Source organism: Rhinolophus hipposideros, assembly GCF_964194185.1.
Source record: "Rhinolophus hipposideros genome assembly, chromosome: 13".
Classification (NCBI taxonomy): domain Eukaryota; kingdom Metazoa; phylum Chordata; class Mammalia; order Chiroptera; family Rhinolophidae; genus Rhinolophus; species Rhinolophus hipposideros.
This window is the reverse complement of record NC_138059.1, coordinates 59,231,274-59,252,143: the sequence shown is the minus strand read 5'-3', so window position 1 is coordinate 59,252,143 and position 20,870 is coordinate 59,231,274. Positions and strand designations below refer to the sequence as shown.

The following is a 20,870-nucleotide window of genomic DNA, read 5'->3' as shown; positions in this document are numbered from 1 at the left end:
GAAGAAGGAATTCTGCCTCCAGAATTTGAACTTCCGACTCAAGGCTGCAATATCAACTCTTCCCTGGGTCTCCAGTTTGATGGCTTTTCGTGCAGATTTCAGACGTGCAGCCTCCACAATATCACGAGTCAAATCCTTAAATCTCTCTCTGTCTCTCAATATATAGATACACACTCACAACCCACTGGTTCTATTTCTCTGGAATATACACACACTCCCATCTCCAGTCCTACTTGTCTTCACCTGTTTGACAAAGATTCTATGCATATTCTGATTCCATACTAGGCCTTTGGAAGATGAGGGTTAGTATTTGTTGAATACTTTTGCTCTTGTTTCTCTATGAGAAGTCTTAGCAGCTCTAAATCCTACTGAGGATCAGCTGAAATCTTTTTTCCTCTGTGAAGACTTCTGCTCCTACCTCAGTCATGCTGCTTTCTCATCCCGCTAACAGCAACTCAGATACAATCAACGGTACCCCATGTGGAGCTGAGGGCATTTAGCTTCACAATTAATTGTCCTCTGATTCTGTCACTCAGGTATGTGAGTTTTCTCCCTCCCATTAAATTATAAGCCTCAAAGCAGCAGAGACTGTGTTTTACACTTCTATTATACCCCCACATAGCAATTCTCTGCCATTAGCTCAGTTCAATGACTCTGGTGTGGAATGGACATTTTAGTCATAATGTGAAATAGCTGAAAACATTTCCAGCTTTCCAGTTTCACTTTTTGGTACTTACTCTTCCTGTAACTTCTGTTCTCTCCAGCACACCTCAGGAGGTGGAGTCCTTCCGCTCTCTCCCTGTCTTTCTATCACATTTCTCCACTCTTGGATTTCTCTACATTCTGAAAGACATAGTCAAATATCTACCCCCATTACCCTACTGTAGCTTAATAGGGATTTAAACTAAAAGATAAAAAGATGAGATTATAAGGGGGGAATTTTTGTAGTGTCATACATACAACCCTCCATTAGAAGGGAGATTCAGGTCTCAAAGTTTACTCATCAACACTTTGAATCTATTTTAGAATGGCGATGAGGCAGTAGGGGTAGGTGTTTGTCTTTGTTAGTGATAATACTGGTAAGGGGTGAGGGGGAACTTCTAGGTATCCACTACTTTTGTCTTTAATGTCAACTCTGCTTATAGCTAATATTTTCTGCTTTGGGGCTTTAGCGACATGGGATGGCAAAGCAGTGAGGTAGACTGAGTCCAGTCCTACGATGCCAGGTAGGAATCCTGGAGTGTTACTCTAGGCACTGGGAAATACGTCTGAGATGAGTTTTCCAAGAAGACAGTGAAGCAACCTTGAGAGGAGGCATTGAAAGGAAAGTCTATTGGCAACACTGCCTTAGGATTTAATAAGAGATTGATTTTAAATACGAAATGTACGCAGAAGTAGAGGGAATGGTATTAGGAATCCCTATGTTCTTACCATCTAGCTTCAAGTAAAATAAAAATTATGCTGATCAAGTTTCATCTATCCACCAAAATTTTTAAAATTTTTTTGGCTAGAATATTTAAAAGCAAATCCTAGACATCATGTCATGTTATTTACAACCTATCTGTATGATTCTTTAGCTCTGATTCTTAACCAGGGGATATTTACCAATTGGTTGTCACAATTTGGCGGGGTGTATGTGTGGAGTGCTACTGGCATCTAATGGGTGAAGGCCAAGGAAGTGGCTAAATATCCCCAAATGCACAGGACAACGCCTGCTATAAGGAATTATCTGTTCCAGAGTTAATAGTGCTGAGGTTGAGAAACCCTGCTCAACTGATAACAATTTATTTTCCTTTTCTTACCTCCTCATTAGCATACCTCTCAAAATAGGCAACAATTTCTTAATATCATGTACGATTTAGTCCGTATTCACAATGATCTAAAAACATCTCATTATGGTTGGCTTGTTGAAATCAAAATCCGAACAAGGTGTGCACATTGTATTTCCCTAATATGTCTCTTAGATCTCTTTTAATCAGTAAACATTCCCACCTCCTCCCCTGACCCCACCTCTTTTTTTCATTTGCTCTATACTATTTCCCATGATCTAGATTTGGTTGATTGCTTCCTTGTGGTGACATTTAACTTATTCTGTTATTGTTGTGCTTTGTACAATTTCATTCCAAGATCAGGCTTGACTTTGCGGTAAGATACTACATAGCTGAATCTTCTTATTGTACCACCTCAGGAGACACTTGTTGTCTAGTTGTCACTCTGTTAGTGATGCCAGAGTGGATCAATGAGTCTGAATAGAGGAGTTGGAGTTTGGGGACCATTTCTTTCTTTTTTCTTTTTTTTTTTTTGTTTGCAGATGTTTGTAGATAGGTTAGTAGTTACCTGAGGATACCTACCCTCAAGGCAGAGTAAAATAAAATTAGATAGCGATATTATTTCAAAGGGGTCTCCTGATAAGCCTGTGATTCTCTCTCTTTTTTTCTATTGCTTTTCTAAATCTCTTTATACCACTTCTAGGGTATGTGTATGTGTGTGTGCTTTTCTCTGTTCTTTCTTATGTCTTGTTTCTTCCCAGAACCTGTCATAACATGGGGAGTATAAACATTTTTTGAAGGGAATATAAAATTTAAAAATATGCATTTAACACTACATTCAGTTTATGTTCATTGCCTTTAACTTTAAAATCAGAGGATGCTTCCTTTGGAAGCAACAAAATGAAATTATTTTTACTTATGTTGATTAATTTTTTTGGGGGGTGCTTCTTATCTCCACACCACTACATATATCTATTTTCTTGCTGTTGACATCAATGACAAGTACTGAGGAGAATCCTGAGAATTCTGGGAAAGATAGGAATTGACAGTTTCCTTGGAGAATACCATCCAGATACAGGCTTTCTCATTTTGGAAAAGGCTTCACGTGCTTCAGAAAACAGCATGAGAACCACGATCCACAAGGTTCTGGGGGCAGTGGGTGAGGTCACATGTCAGCTGAGAAAGTCTCCATGTCCCCACTGAGGCATAGGAAAGATGAATGACATTCGATCATGGCAGACCCTTTTACATGGGGCCGGCTACACTATCAGTGGCATCATTCCTTCCTAGCAAAGACAGTGCTGCCTGAACTGACTATGAGTATAGTGATGAGGCTGAAGTGCACAAGCCATATAAACACAGGCCTTTTATTGCTACTTGGTCAAATAGCTACAAATTAGGGTGTGTTCTTACATAGTCCCTGAAATCGTATAATCATTTCCTATGATGAATCAAAAAGTTACTAATACCAGTGACAAAGGGAAAGTGCTCCAAAGCTAGGGAGTGCAATGAGCCCTAAGTGCTGCCCCTTTGTGCTAAGTAAGGCAGGCATGTGAGGAAACCCCTCTCCTTTGGGACAACTAAGAGGGTGCTGAGTGCATTACAGTTATAGTGTTCTGCCCTCTGGAGAGAGCCCCGGAGAGTTAATGCCTACATAAGTGCCTACCATTTCCAGGGACTACTGATGGAGGCCCTCAGGAAACAGAGCTCCACGCTCAGTAATGGAAAATGTGAGTCAGCCATGTCCATGAGCAAATTACAAACACCTTACTCTGCATGTCACAGGGGTCAGACAGCATAGATAGATAAATAAGAGTGTGAAAGGCAGTCAAGACAAACAAAAACAGGATAGAGAGAGAACTATCCTTTTATTAGTCTTTAGGTTCTAGGTCAAGAAATGGAGGAGTGAGGAGTAAATGCAGGTTGTAGATTGCAGGCTCCTCCACCTGTGGTTTACTAACACATCATTGGTGGCTATTGGTTTTTATTTATTATTATTATTTTCTTATATTTGAGAAATATATTTTGATCATCTGAATGACCGAACGCCCTAAGGTTATAATACTCTTATGTGAATTTATACCAGCTTACCTTCAAGAACATATAAAATCTCTACTTTGTATAGTTCTAATTTCACTTTCTTTCAGTTATTAATGTCACAAAATCACACATTCACACCTTGTGTGTCCAAAAAAACATAGTTAACAATTGGGTTTTAAAATACATTAGTCTCTTAAATCAAGAAGAAAATAAAAAGTGAAGCTATAAACCAAAGTTACAATAGTACTAGTTTTTATAATTGTCCATGTATTTAATTTAATAGAGATATTTTTTTCATAAGGTTTTCAGTTACTGTTTAGTGTCCTTCCATTCCAACCTGAAGGACTCCTTTCATGCAGGGCAGGTCCAGTGGTAAAGAACTCTCTCAGTTTTGGTTTATCTGGGAATATCTTAATTTCTCCCTCATTTTTGAAGGACAGTTTTGCCAGATATAGGATTTTTGATTGACATCTTTTCTCTTTCAATACTTTGAATATATCAACCCACTACACTCTGTTCTTCAATTTCTGATGAGAAATCTGCTCATGATCTTATTAGTGAAAATATTGGGGGTGCCAAAAAATGTGTACACATTTTAACAGATGTTATCTATGCTCAAGCAGTAGTTCGCCATAATCAGAAGTGTCTGGACACTGACAGTAACCACTTTGAGCACCTCTTGTAATTGCAGAAGTCAAATGTAATTTGTATTCATTTTTTGTTATTCGTATATATTGATTATTACAATTAATACAGTTTTTTCCTTTCTTAAAATGTGGATACATTTTTTTTGGCACCCTCTGTATAATGAAAGATATCTTCTTCTCAGGTTTGTAGATGCTAATAATGTAATTTATCACGTGTTATGCAACAGAACATTTTTTAATAGTATTGTGATATTAGTTAAGTTATAGCACCCTTTTGAAACCAATTAGAGTTTAAGGAAAAAGAATTTTAATGGTAGAAACTGTAAGATCTTTAAAAGATAAATATTACTGATTTTCAAATTACAAGTGAAAAGGCCACTGAAGCATCCTACAGATTTCAATTTCTAATAAATATCAATCTTTAATATCCCACATAAACAAAAAGCTCTTTGGGGTCCTTTTTTTTTTCAAAGTAAAGGGGTCTTGAGACCAAAAAGAGAAAACCACTGTGGTTTATCCTCAGTTGTGATTAGCCCGTTTCTTGCTCTGACCTCATAAAACACCATTGTGATGGAATTACAAAACAACTCCTATATAAGGCTCTGGCTGGGCTGAGTTTTTGTCCGTGATAGCCCAGGAAGCTGATTTGTGGTGACCTGTTGGACTTGGACCTCTTAGCTTGTTTGCTCCTCTTTTTCCCCATCTTATTTTTTTGTCTTTACTCTTATTTTTGGTTATTTTTTCCCCTTTTTCTTATTTTTCTTTGCTTTCTTTTCCTATTTTTCTTTCTTTATTCTTTTTTGTGTTCCCCCCCCAATTTTCTGTTGCTCTTTTATTTCTCATTTTTTATTTTATATTCTCAATTTTTTTCCTTTTTTATTATTTTATTTTCTCGTTTTTCTTTATTTTTTTAGTTAGTGTTTTTAGTGTTGTTCATTAGCATTGTTAGTAGGGTTAGTTAGTATAGTTGATATTGTTAATATAGGTAGCATAGTATAGTTAGTATTGTTTATTAGCACAGTCAGTAAGCATAGTTAGCATTGTTAGTATTGTCAGTTAGTGTAATTAAGGGGACCAGATCCAGAACACAGTAGAGAAGTACAACAGCATCATGCCCAAGTACTTCAGCTTAATAGGCAAGAAACAAAAAGTGAAGTGCCATGTCATCCACGTAAAACCCATTCCGCAGACCTCAATAGCCAGAGTCCCTCCCCAACTCAGGAAGTTCAAGCTCTACAGGTTCTGCCAGGAAGATCAGCAACCCAAGGACCAGGACTAAGGGCAGAAGGCCTAAGAGCCTGCCTGTCCTTCACCTGTCCCAGAGTCCAGGACTGCCACCCCTAGCCCAGCCAGCCAGGGCCAGCAGGGGTTGGCTAGGAGGTTCTTGGACTTTTGGAGAAAGCTCTGCCTTAGGCTGTCCACAAAACGACATGGCAACAATAGGGTATGGCCCACTTAAATTGTGAACGGCCAAGGCAGGGCTACAGTCAAAGACTCCGGGGAGGTCAAGCGGGCTCTCTGCTTTTTAAACGCTGAACTCAGAGACGCTGAGCTCCAGGGAGCGGCCAAGTGGTGGGGGAGATCGGCCCAAGGATGGTGCCAACAGCTGCAGGTGGCAGCAGCACAAGAAGTACACACTGTGTGTGAAAGAACCCCTGGGCGAGAGGAGTTGGTCCAGTGGACGATGAAGGTATGCACACTGCTGTGATGTTCTCTGCATGAGATTCACGTCAGGAGGGTACCTGGCATCTCCATGGTCTTCAGAAGCACCTCCTTGGAGGATGGGCTGAAGCCCCCTGGGGACAAGAGGAAAGGCTACCCTCCCTGCAGGTCCTTACCTGGGTAACACTTCAGGGACCAAACTGTTTTTCCTGGGGCCCTTCTCCCCTCCCCTACTCTTCTCTTCTTTTATATCTGTGGGATGTGGACAATCCTTATTAAAGTATTTGGTTCTTCCAAATCTTGTAATAAACTTGCTGCTTCAGAAAGATGCATTGGGTGCTCTGTTTTACATCCTCCCTGCACAGGATTGGGGTTGTGCATCTTTCAGTTTGAGAAGCGTGTAGTGAATAATACTTGGAATTATTCAGCACAACTGGGTGCTCGATGATGTCAGCAGGACTCATCTCTCCTGACTTCTTGGCTTTGCTTACTTCCCTCTTTGCTGGTGTCAATCCATCTCAGGGGGTCTTTCCGTTTATGAAAGCAAGATGACTGCGAACAGCCACAGGCTGATATCAGATGCCCTCCACAGTTCTGCACTCCAACAGAAATCGAGCTTGTCTTCCCCATGATTCCAACACTAAAACACTAAGGTGGTCCTTATTGGTTTTTAAATCAGTTTGAAAGCACATCATTCTCACCTCTCTCTCTCTCTCTCTCTCTCTCTCTCTCTCTCTCTCTCTCTCTCTCTCTCTCTCTCTCTCTCTCTGTCTCTCTCTCTCTCTCTCTCTGTCACACACACACACACACACACACACACACACACACACACACACACACACACACACACACACACACACCCTGATTTGTCCTCTTACCTGGTTCTTAATCTACACGCTGTAAATTCAAAATGGCCTGGCATCAATTTACAGGGACACTGATAGAAAACAGCTGTTCTCAGGAAAGAGCAGACGTCCGCGACCACCTCCAGCTCTATGCAGCAACCTACCACCAGAGGTCGCTTTCCTCTGGGCCTGGGCCCTTGGAAGCCGAGGACAGGCAGTGAAGGGCCCAGCGGGAGCTGACTCAGTGCCAGCCTGAAAGGGGCGTTAGCCTCGGGTTATTAACCTCGTCTGTTTCCTAGGACTCAGTTGCAATAGCAGACAATCAGCAGTGGCCACAAAGTGTGTAACACTTTTTTTTTTTTTTTTTTAAGAAAAATTAGCCTCCAGCAAAGGCATGCCGACAAGTCCAGACACCAGAGAAAACTCAAGTTCTCATTTGGAAACCTTAGAAAAAGATAGGCTAGCAGTGGTGGGAGAAGCTTTTTTCATCGTCTTTCTTCATTGCAGTCGTGGGGCATCTTCCTCATGGAAATTTCTGAGCCATCAGAGGTCTCTGCCTTTGTTGTGGAACTCAGTTCTGAAATTCCACGGCTGTCTTTCTTTGATAAACTGCCTTGGTCTAATTATTTCTATGCAAAGAAGTTTTGCTACACAGAGCTCAGTTTTCCCACTGCCCGGTTACTAACCATTTTGATATCTTTGACAAATTTAAAGCTAAATTAGTTGCTCACTGTGAGGCTCCTGATATTTCACATCTCTTTCACAGATGCATGGGTGTGTGCCAAGCTATTTTTCATCCTGAGAGATGAGTCTGCTTTTGTTACCTCTCTCCCACTGCGGCCTCCACGATAAGCTTCTGTGTAGGTGTCCCCTTCAAAGCCACCACTGACCACATGGCTGTGTGCTCCAATGTCAAAGCAGCCCTTGCTCCTCTCCACCACCTCCCCTTAAAGGTAGGATCGGTGTGTGTTAGCAGCAATGGAGGAGATCCTGGTGAAGACCCAGGGAGTGGTTATGTTGAGAGTCATAACCCCTTTACTGGTAGCCGTGGCAAGATGAGGGAGCCCAGCCCAGGCTATTCCTGACTTGTGTGTCACATATCCCCAAGCTAGACCCAGACAACAACCACTGAAGGCATTTCCATAGCTTTAGGCATCAAGAGTGATATTTAGACGGTAGACCAATGGCTGCTGAGGATTTCAGGGCCTCCCTACTGGGAGCCGTCAAAATTCTGGCTCTGCTTACATATCTGCTTCCTCATAGGTTTGCTCGGTTTACGTGAGAACTATGGCAAATGCTACCTACCCATCTAGAATGGAAAGCTACCCATACACGTACATGTGCCTGGGAATATGCTAAAAATGGTTCTGATCCCCTTAATAAAGTGGCTTTCTCATAAAACCGGCTTTGTACTCCATGGAAATTAGGGACTTAATGAAAGTTAAAAACCAGCATTCACTCACTTCTCTATAACAATTGAGTATAGAAGATTAGCTTTTTCTCCAGTTCGTGGCTAGGTGGTGACATGGCATCACTGAACTGGCTACAACAGAATCCAATACAAAGGCTGTATTAAAAGAAATCAAGCAGGCTGGATAAACTCTGCAACATTTGCATACCTGTGGGGAGCACACATACTGACCTTTTAAACTGTTTCATGCGCAACGATTTTAATTCAGGTTTAGTTTGATCTTTCAGAGTCCTGTTCCCTTCATGGTTGAGAGGCATTCCATACGCATCTGACATAATAATATGCATAATCTGTCAAAGCAGAGACTTGTTTCATTGCTTTCTGCAGTCTGTAGTTTATGTTATTAATACATTCAGCCAAAAAGGTGTGAGAGTTCAGCAGTCAACACCGGGTTTGAGAAAACCCTTTGAGGAGGTACTAAAGTTGATCAAAGCCTTTTAGGTCACCTTAAGAAGACGTTTCTTGTGTTCTTGATTCACAGAGATGAAAAGGACCTTCGGCAGCACAGATGGAAGTCACTTGCTTCGGGGCCATGACAGCAAACGCTCTTTGAGGTACGTGAATGCACATGTGTCATTCAAGACAGGGGATTCCTTTATCAACATTAATCAGTTGCAGTTTTTAATAACCTTCCTTAATAGAAAGGTCTTTCTTACATTTGACCGATATTTTTCATATTGCAGATTCTCTGCTGAGTTATTTTTTTCACTGTGAAGATTGAAAAAATCATTCATCACCTTACTGCATAACAAGTGTATATGAGACACTCCTCATGACCACTAGGCATATTGTTTCAGTTCTTTATTCACTTCCAATGCACAGATCATCTTTATTATTGTCACAATCCCAGTCAAGTCCCCCAAATCCACAAATATCAACTTTCAGAGCACATCATTTACGAGCACTTGGTAGCATGAGTAATGAGGTAGTGACTGCTTAGTCCCGGAGTGTTATGTAGAGTGAATGTTTTTCCAAATTGGATTTGCTTTAAAAAAAAACAACATTTATTTAAACAACTATCCTGTGACAGGCACAGTGCTGATTTGTGAGCTCTGTTTCCCTTACATCATTCTGCCAGAATAAAATTAATTCAACCTGAGGAGCCAGTGTGGGCTTCTCGGGGACTCAGTCCCCAAAGAGGCCAGGCAGGGGTTGCAGATTTGGGCAGCAACCACTGTGGTAAAGAGGCGGCAGATGAAGGCTTTCATACTTGTTTCTTATATCAGGGACTGTTTTACATAATTTCCTCTGTTGTCACAGAATTACAGAACATTGGGCTGAATTAGGAAGGCTCATCAGAGCAAGTTCACATCTCACACATGGTGTCAATTTACCACCCAGGAAAGATCCCAACTTCCCCACTTGTTACCAGTGGGGCTTTGGGAAAGTTGTCTAATCTCTATGAATCTCTTTCCTTCTTTGTGAAGTGGGACTATTAATTAGTACATTATAATATTTTCATGAGGATTAAGTGAGATGATATATGCAAAGGACAGCATATGATGACTATTATTTTATACAGTTGTCTATTTGCTACTTAGAGTTTTCTAGGAATGGAGTCACTGTATCTATTTTCTTATTTTCTAGTATTTTATCAACTAGTTCACCATGATTTCTCCTTTATACTCAACTGAAATCTGTCCACTTTGAGGTGATTTTTGTTGTAGTTGTTGACTTTCTTCCACATCCTCTAGGGACGGTTAGTGAAATATTTGAGTACTAGGTAAAATCATAGCAACTTTACATATACCATACGAGTACATACCTTATCCCATTTAATCCATCCTCCCTCCTCTATCTATGAAACCATATTATAGGTGAGAGAACCAAGTCTCAGCGATGTCACGGAAGGCCCCTGAGACCACACATGTAGAGCCTGGATTCTAACCTAGTCTTTCTCCAATTTTCCCTCAGCCGTGCTGTCCCTAAGACACATATTAATCTCTCTGCTATAGGCTAAATAATCCTTCTCTTTCCTATTTAGCAATCGACTCCTGATAAGAAAAAATGTATCATTTTAGAAACATAAATCATGTTACCTACTTCAAATTCTTTTTGGAATGAATCACAATAATGATGATGCTGGGTTACATGTGAAAGGTGTGTTTTAAATATGAGTGGAAAATTAAACCAACGATTAGTAGTAGCAGGTCCAAATTATTTCAGGTTTGGTTAGTTTTGACCAAGTTAGAAGGATTAATATTTTCCATCTCATCACACCTTTACTTACAGGTTAACAGGCTTTAACTCAACATGATCCTGGTAGTAGGAGTGTGCATCGAGTCCACCTATGAAATCAACTGAAAATATAACACAGCCCAATATGAATAAATGTGTAAATAAAAACACACATCATACTAGGTGCCTGACATAGAACACACAACAAATATTATTAACAAAAATATCTGTCTATCACAAAATGGAAAAAAGTGTGTTTAATATAAAGGACAGCTAAAATATTATCAATGGTCCAAAAAATGGGGACATTTTAAGAAACACACAGAGAACTTGGCATCTTAGGGATTGAAAAAAATCACAGTTGTTATTGGCTTTAGTGAAAAATGAAGTAACATTAAATAACATTAGATTTAAAATAATGTGTTTGTCCTTAGGTATACAGCTATACCCTTCCCCCCCATATATCAAAAGATTTTGTTGCCAGAATCCATTTTTTCCCTTAAGAATATTTATTGCATCGTTAGAAACACCTTTGAAGAGTCACATGATCTATGTCTATGCCTTGTGTCCTCAAGCCATCCCTGATGAATAGGCATCTGCCTTGTGTAAAAGAAGGTTTCATCTCTTCTCTGTACTTGTCTCGGAGTCTGTACAGAATCACCGTTCTTGGTAATACTCGTTCTAAGTTCTTTCATCTTGATCATAGCATCTACCATTTTCCATTCCTAATGTCCATTTTCCAATCTTAGTCCATTTTTCCTGTTTTTCTTTGGTAGGCCATTAAAAATATTAATTACCTTACACCAAGCTTTGGTTCTATTATAGTATTCTAACATTAACAGGTACATAGGCATACAGGGACACTGAACTCTCTCTCTCTCTCTCTCTCTCTCTCTCTCTCTCATGTGTGTGTGTATATGTATGTGTGTAGGCACACAGTATGTAAAGGATATTATATCATATCTCATATCCTCAGCTTAAGACAGACATTTCAGCAAACAGTGATTTGGAGAGAGATAACTTCGCCTAGAAGTTCTATTGAAGCCATGACCCACTTTAGCTCTAGACACTCTTGTCAGTCCTTGACTTGCTCTATCTTTTTGCCTCTATTGGAGAAGCTGAGGTAAGCCTGGATCAATCAAAGCTTCACCAGATTGCCGTGTAGACATGAGCCTTGGAGTCCCATGGGGCACATAGCAACCAGGTGGCAAGGAACCATCTCCATGTAATCCCCCTGGAGACTAGAGGAACCTGAAGCTTCTCCTTTTCCTACCAGGTCACATAAGGTACCTGGACACTACCTTAAGGAGAGAAGCAGTGAGAGGGGAGCCAATCTGAGACATTGAAAAGATTTTACCTCAGAGAATAAGCAGTGCCTAAAAGTACCATTTAAATGGTCAGATTAGATGAAATTTTTTTTATCAGATATTTAGTCAAACATTTGCCCCTTCACCCTGGTAACCAATGGGTGAAAATTTAGAAGGAGAATGACAGTGATTTAAAGTTGTATGAGCATATCACTTATGAGGGCACTTTTGGAAGTTAAAGGGGGCATTCAAAATAAATGAAATTATAAATATGTACACTTGTGAATAAAATGATTCAATTAAAAATTATATTCAAAATAAAATAATAAAGATAGTATATATCTGTATGCTTTAAAGAAAAATAAAAACTTTATATTGGTGATTTGAACATTAAAATGTAACATTAACAGAATCCCTATTTTTGGTATGAATTCATGTACTTCTGTGAATCTGTTCCTTAGCTTCTGTCTCTAATATACCATATCACTGGTATTTTGGGGAAGAATATACATATATATATATATATATATATATATGTTTTCAATATTTTTTTACTACTTTTATAACTTTATAATATTATTCGAAATTTGTTTTTATGATTAATACATTTGAAATTGTTGATACCTTAATTGACTCTGTAAATCATAGTATTTTTAACTATAGAAATGTTTTTTTGTATAGGTGCCAGTAAACACCAGGTAAGTTTGTTAAGGAGTGGATATATATATAATGTAGTTTAGCCCAAATATTACTTTCCTAGGCGTTGCTATTTTACCTCCATTTAGTGTATGTTTCTTTGCCAAAAATTTTACAAGATACAAAACATAAATTATATCTAGTTATGATTCTTTTCACCAAATATAAATGTTGTAAAATTTTTAGGCAATCTCACAAATCATCTTCTTTTTATTCTGGTGCAGAATAGAAATTTGTTCAATTAAAACCAAGAGCTCTGTCAAGAGTCTTTTCCCAAGTCAAGATATTTCAAAAGGAAATTATAAAATTGAAAATTAAATCTTGTATAACATTTAAACTCTCATTATTTAATTTGTCCAGTTCTTTTGCTTTTGTGAGCATAAATTTCAGTGTTTGCTTTTAAGAGCTTTCAATCATTGCCATTTACTAAAAGCTTCAAAAGTTGATTTTGGGGGACAATTCATTTGTTGAATGATTGGATTTAAAATTTTCAACTGATCTTGAATGCAAAGCAACTAAAATGTAGAGGAGTTACATATAAAAATGTTCACAACTATTGTAGGAAACTTAAATTGATTTACAAAGTAGTTCTTCAAGGCTGAAATGTTCCAACTCTGACTGATGGCAAAGCAAAGAGATAAAATGTATGGCATCATCCTGAAGTTATTTTTTTGTTTGTTTGTTTTCAACATCAACCTCATTATAAAAATATTCTTAGGGAAGGGGGTGGGTGAAAAAGGGAAGGGGATTAAGAAGTACAATTTGGTGGTCACACAGTAGTCATGGGGATGTAGGGTGTAGCATAAGGAATATAGTGAATAATGTTGTAATAGCTATGTACGGTGTCAGAGGGGTACTAGGTTTGATGGGGTGATAGATGGAATGGGGTAAGGGGGAGGGTGAAAAAGGTAAAGGCTATTAAGAAGTACAAATTTGTAGTTACAAAGTAATCATGGGGAGGTAAAGTAAAGCATAGGAAATATAATCAATAATTTGGTAATAACTATGTATAGTGCCAGGTGAGTACTAGACTAGTCAGGAGGATCACTTCTTAAATTATACAAATGTTTAACCACTATGTTATACACCTAAAATTAATATAAAATAATATTGAATGTCAACTGCAATTCAAAAATTTTAAAAGTGGGGGAAAGATAAAGGGGAATAACAGGTTCAAAGTTTCAGGTATAAAACAAATAAGTCTTATAGATGTAACATACAGCATAGGAAATATAGTCAATAATATTGTGATAGCGTGGTACGGTGTCAGATGGTTGCTGGACTTATCATGGTGATCGCTTCTTCAGCATAGGGTCTATAATGAATAATATGGCAACAACTATGTATAGTGTCAGGTGGGTACTGTTGAATAACTATGATGTACACCTGACATTAATAGAATATTGTACGTTAGCTATATTCTAACAAAAGTCTTATAAAAATATTCTCAGGAAAATGCAAATCAAAACCACAATGAGATACTACTATACTCACTAAAATAGCCAGAATAAAAAAATCAGATAATAGCAAATGTTGGTGAAGATATGGAGAAATTGGAACCCTCATACACTGCTGGTGGGAATGCCAAATGGTGCAGGCACTTTGGAAAACAGGCAGCTGCTATGGTTAAACATGGTTGTCATATGACCTGGTAATTCCACTCCTACGTTATATACCCAAGAGAAATGAAAACATGTCCACACAAAAATGTGTACACAAATGTTTATAACAGCATTACTCATAATATTCAAAAGGTGGAAAAACATTCCAGTTTATTCACCTTAGTGTGTGTGTAGATAGATATAAATGTTGAAAACTAGAGTATCTGTTTTCATTGTTCAAACATTGCAGCTTTATTGGGAGGCAGTTATAGATTACCTGTGCACCTGAATTCCAAATACATTTCTGCTTCACAAATTTCTTAATTTAATAAGAATACTATGCTTTTTAAACCCACAATATTGTGCTCCACCTAAATTTGGATTAGTACCACAAAACAAATGATTTCATCTTTAATATTTACTTCTAATTGAATTACCACAACATTTAAAGTAATATCAGAAGTTTTAGCTTAGAATGAATATCTAAACGTTTTACTGTGATTCCATGAATTGGATTAAGGAAAACAAACCATATTTGAAAATAATTAATTGGTTTTCTGCTGAAAGCATCTGATGAACTGGTAAGATACTGGTATTAGCTCTATGGGAACTTCCTCTCCCATCACTGGAGACAGCCCATCACCTACATTTCTGGGGCCCTCCACTGACCCTTTGTACCTGCTGTGGTCTGATGCACTGAGCTGCTGGTAGGAGCTGCAGCTTCCAGCACTTCCTCCACCTCCATCTGACCCTGGAAGGAGTTAGCCATCCTTGCCACCCTTGTCCAAGCATCTGCCTTTGTAATCATCAATGGACCTGCCCGCTGTCCTTGAAAAGAAGCTGCTAGTTTACATTGTGTCCTTAAAGATTTGGGGAGAAGAGGGTGGTGTTGTTGGTTTCTTACAGATTTAACCATGTGTTATAAAGAGAATTCTACTCATTGTATTTACATCTCACACACCCTGAGGAAACTATGGCAGAATCATAAAGTACTGCCAGTTTACCTGCCCTAGATTATCCTAATACTACTATTAATAATGATATTACACTTGAAAACTAAAAAATCTAGGACATAATGTAAACCAGATAGGATGTCAGGGCACCTGTGTAAAGAGGTACTGCTTCAACCATATGGTCACCTGCATGGATGGCTCTATTAATGAGCAGATCAGAAGTCTAGTGTGATGTAAAAGTTGCAAACCTCTTAAAATAAACCATTACATACTGGTAAAACTTGAATTATCAAGCTTCCAGGTCTAGACAAGACTACAAAATATTTTAAAAAGTAACTTAAGGAAGAATCATTGAAAAGTAGGTAATTAACAAAATGAAAACATGAAGAATCCTTTATAGATGGAACACAAGTCCATGAGATCATGATGTTTCCATATGAAAAAGTTTTTTATGCATATGCCAACACTTCCCATTTACCAGAATGGGAAGATAGTTCAAGTAAAGGGGTACACTGAAACGTAAATGGAGGGCAAGTTTATAGATTTTGTTTTTAAAAAAGATGTCAAATGTTTTAAAAAATGAAATTTAAAAATGACTTAACCTAAAGACTTGAAAACAACTCAGTAGGAAAGACCTTCAGCTGTTAAGTTTGCAGGAAGGTGGTCATACCTCACTGTTAAGAAAAGCAAACAGGCATTCTAAAATTCACTTAAATGAGAGAAATGTGAAAAGATAAGATGCTGAATTAAGTAACTTCTCTAGTAGAAGATGAATTTCAGTAAAATGAGACAGAACAGAAAGGGCATGGATAGGTTTTAGAGGTATTAGAAAAGGATGATTAGAAAGGAAACACGCACAAAACTTGTGGTGATTACAGCAAGAACACCACATAAGGATCTTTGTGAGAAGAGTGGCCATGGAAGAGATGGGAAGACACAAGGAAGCATGGGTGAGGGTTGGTGGAGGTTGGGGGAACAGCTTGCTGGGTGACCAGTAGGACAATTAAGTTGAATTCCATATATTCTGGTTATTAAAGTCTTGATGGTCACCAGATGGGAGGGAACTGGGAAGAAAAGTGAAAAGGGGAAGGGATGAAGAAGTACAAACTGCCAGTTATAAAAATAGTCATGGACGAAGAGGTCGGAAAGATTGGAAGTGAGAGAGATCCTCATGCTGTCTTGAAGAAGGAAATAACCATGTTGTGATCTTCTTATGGAAAGGGCAATGAGGCAAGGATTTGAGGGTGGCTTCTAGAAGAGAAAAGTGATCCCCAGCCAATATCCAGCAAGAAAACAGAGACTTCAATCCTTCGACCTCAAGGAACTGAATTCTGCTGGTAATCTGAATAAGCCTTAAATGAGCTCTAGATGAGAACACAGCTCCACGGCATCTTGATTTGGTTTCAGTCTTGCGAGACCCTGACCAGAGCTCTCAACTACACCATGCCCATACTTCTGACTACAGATACTAGGGGATAATAAATGGGCTTTGTTAAAAAAAGAAAAAAAAGTCATGGATGTAAAGTACAGCATAGGGAATATAGTCAATAATAGTGTAATAATGATGTATGGTGCCAGATGGATACTAGACTTATTGAGGGGATCACTTCATGAGCTATATAAATGTTTAATCACTGTGTTGTACCCTGAAACAAATATAATATTGTATGCCAACCATAATTAAAAAATAAAATTCAAAAAGTCTTGAAATGTAGAACAAAAAGTTAGCTCAATTAAGAGTTGGCATGAAAAAAAAAAAAAAAAGAGTTGGCATCAGTTGTCCGGAAAAGCCAGTTAGGCAGAGCATTACTCTTCACCCATTCTTGGAAACTGTGTTACTATAAAAGATTCCACAGGGAAAGCCTGCAGCCAGGAAACCCCCTTGTTTGCAGTCCTTTCAAATGTATTTCCTGTGCCAACTTCCAACAGCACAGCCAAGGAACTTCTTAGAACAAATTTATGTTACTTTTTAGCAATTATCCTAACAAAGATTCTCACGACCTGAAGGAATTAATCACAAAGCTACTGGAGATTTAAAGCAGCATCTACCATACAAATACAGACTTGTTTTTCACTTTTAAAAGATACCCAACCGATGACAACTTTTCTATTTGACTACAGGAAACTTTCGGGTAGTAAAATGAAGTTTTCAATAGATAACTCAGTAGTAGCGACCCAATCTCACGCTCAGACATTGCAAACCTGATTGACCTTATTCACCTGAAGCAACACATGCCCTTTCTGGTGAGCACTCAAGCTATCACTTGTGTCCCAGTTTTAACTATATTCACTAAATAATTAACCAGAACGCAGGCGTTTGTTTCTGATCCAGCTATGTTGCATGCTGCCATGTCACTGACCTGAGGAACACCGAGCCCCTGTAACGTTACCTTCCACTCAGAAAAATGAAAGGACTCAGAAAGACGAGGACCAACAAATATGCTTGTGTTGAACTTCCTTCGCGGTCTATCATTGTCCCTGCTCTGCAGTCATTAGACTGTTCCAATGAGCATTTGTCTTACAAGCTGCCAGAAAGTGTCTTAAGGAAGCATTGCTTAGGCCTTAAAGAACTCAAATATCAGGCTGTTATATTGTGATTTGCTTGATCTGTGATATGATTTTCATACAAGAAAGGCCAGAGTAAGGCTCGACACTGAGTCCATGCAGAGAAGTCCTTAAAAGCCCACAGAGAGGATTTTGCAGCACCCCACAGAAAATGAAGGCTCTCAGGAGAGACCAGTTATTTCAGAGGCAAGTGGAGACTAAACTCTGCCTGTGTTACTAGGGAATGAAGGACTGGGCAGCATCACCGGTCTGCTGCCATCTCCTATCCAAAGAATATGAGTTCTCAGAGGGCATGACATGCTGTGACAAACCGCAGACCACAGTAGGGCTGCTCATAGCACAGCGAGTAGCTGCAGGGATGCCATGATGAGTCTGCTGGGCAGCAAACTTGACAGTGCCCTGAAACATCACTGTTGCCCGGAGCGGGGGTGGTTGGGGCTGTGTTGCTGCCTGCCCACAAGAACTTTATGAACCCTACTAGCCATTCAAGCAGGCAGATGACACCCAAATGCAACCTTTATGGCTATTCATGGTTGTCCTGTTTATGACACAGGAAGTTTAAAATGCCCTCCACCTTTCAGAAATCATGTGAAACTGAAGAAAGGAAGTATGTGGGGCCAATGAGACGCTCAAGGATAAGTCAATCTCAGCTGGAAAAGAGAGTCGCAATCCCAGAGGTTGCATAGTTCGGATCAGTGTTTTCCAACATTGTTACCTCTTCCTGCCTGGTAACATCTATGCAAAATGGAGTCTTCTCACTTCTGTCTTGTTCCCCTCAGTCTCAGGTACTGACTTCAAGAACTGATATAGCTCAGTTGTCCCTGATGACAATTTGGGCTGGAAAACACTGAGAGCTGTCCCTGTGAGAGTTTGGATGGTTTGCAAGCAACCCCGGGACTCCAAGCCCCTCCTCTGCTGGAGAGGGAGAGGGGTGGCCATAAAAGACCAGTAGTCTTCACTTGGGGAAGGCACACACCGGGCGTTAAGTGCAGACTTCCCAAATGGTGTGTAGATGTGCATAGCTTAAGAGCCTTAATTCCAAAATGTATGTGTCCTGAGAAAGTACCTGTGGCCATTCTGCTTTGTGGTTCACTCATCCTTTTCCACAGTTCTTTTCTTTCCACTTTGCAAGGAAAGGCATTTATCTCAGCCGTCTGGAATCTTATTTTGGTGTGCTGCCCTGAGGGGAAGGAGGGCATTCTCGAGGGCACTAAACAAAATGGCAGTTTTAATTTCCTAAGACAGTAAAATAATTTTATTCCTCCCACCTTGTCCTTTCTTCTTCTCTACTTAATTTTTCTCTTTTGTACTTATCACTATTTACCATGGTATACTATGTATTTTACTTTTAAAAATCTTATTTTATGTCTGATTTCCTCAATACAATTTAAACTGTATGAGCAAGAACTTTTGTCTGATCTTATCTGATTTTTTTCACTGCTATATCCTTGGCATGTAGAACAATACCTGGTACAAGGGAGACCCTCAAAAGTATTTGGGGAAGGAAAGAATTAAAATAATTGAGTGACATTGCTGTAATTATTTTCCTCCCATTCTCATATTTTTTTTTCTGTGAATAAAGTTTCTATAAATACAATTCTAGTGCCAAATATTGAAAGTACCTCAGGTAGCCTAACTCATCCTAGCAATGATGAACTAATATCCATCTATGAATACATTCACTAATGGAAACAAAATTGCTGCATCCATTTTGTTAAGAGATACCCTTTCAAAAAATATTTCATTTTGTTTAAGGTCTTTTTTTCAATGGGGTTATAATTATAATTATTGGCTATCAACATGATTGAGAAAACACCAAAAGAAAAACTATAAGACGTAAAATCTAGTCACAGGAAAAAATTAAATATTCACAGAAATAAATAAAAAGTATTTATAAGTCCTCTACACTGAATACAATAATATATATTGAGAGAAATTAAAAATGTCTTAAACAAATGGAAGAATATGAAACATTCATGGATTATGAAATTCAGTATTATAAAGATACCATTTGACCTGTGGATGAATTAATCTAGGATTCAAAGCAATCCCAATAAAAATTTCAGTGGTTTTGTCAAAATGCTGATTGTAAAATGTATATGAAAAGACAAAAACTCAAAGTTAAAATAATCTTGTTAAAATAATCTTGGAAAAAAAACCCCATGAAATTTCCTAATTTAAAATTTAAGATTGATAACGAGTATTCAAATTAAGAACTTTTATTTATTAAAAGATAACACCGAGATTGACATTTCAATCTATACATAAATTTTCATTGCAGAAATAGATGATAAACTAAGAAAAAAACTTTTAAGCATAAACATATTACATTAGGAAAGAATCTTATGGGTGAAGTGGAATGGAGGTACAAGTTCAAAAAGAAAATGGAATACTTTCAAATTTTAAGTGTTCATCAAAGCTTGTTTAGGTACTTTTTAAATGGATGATTAGGGGTATGAGATTGCTATGGTGTTTAGATCCTATGGGATACATCTGAAAGAGTAATGCCTCAGTTTTATTATTAATTATTGTAGTGTTTTGTCATGTGTCAATTTACCTAAGCTGGAATGATGTTTCTTGAATTCCCTTCTCGGTATGGTTCTGAGTTAGGACTGGCCTCAAGAGACATTTGTGTGAGAAACGGAAGACAGAGGGAAGCAGGGTTACTGTGCTCTGGGTTCCAGGTCCCATTCTAGCTTGCACATGGAATGCCGACAGCTAACAGTGAGGTATGTTTGGCAACGGAGACCACATGGGACCACTGCACAACTGAGTGGATGCCATCAGGAAAGATGGAAAGAGACATGGATGTCCAGCTCTGCCCCTCCCAGCTGGCACCACCACATCAACCTGGACCCCAGATTCGGTGCTGGGAGGAGGAGAGCACTCCTTGAGCTTACACTGAGAAATCCCTAAAACTGCTGAGTTTTCCTGCAAGTGACTACCACAGGGAAGACATAGTAAATCTGGTTTTGTGAAAATAAGGGAAGTTATATTTGTGCTTTTTAAAAATCATACCCACAACATTTGTCTTATTCTCTTAACATTTTATTGAGCCAGACTTTAAATAATGGTGGATTCTCCTAATTTCATTGTATAGTCATACAGAATTTTTCAGCTATTAAAATAAAACAAT

General features: G+C 38.6%; 1 protein-coding gene across 2 annotated transcripts in view; it reads right to left on the bottom strand.

Annotated features, from left to right (window-relative positions):
• Positions 1–20,870, bottom strand: part of NKAIN3 (sodium/potassium transporting ATPase interacting 3) — a 547,012-nt gene that overhangs the window by 15,484 nt on the left and 510,658 nt on the right. Inside the window, exon 6 of one of the 2 annotated variants that reach the window (XM_081070859.1) lies at positions 10,665–10,734. The exons of the other annotated variant lie outside the window; for it this stretch is intronic. Within the exon in view, the coding sequence (XP_080926985.1) occupies positions 10,665–10,734 (70 nt within the window). The remainder of the gene's footprint in view (positions 1–10,664; positions 10,735–20,870) is intronic. 2 annotated transcript variants of the gene reach the window in all.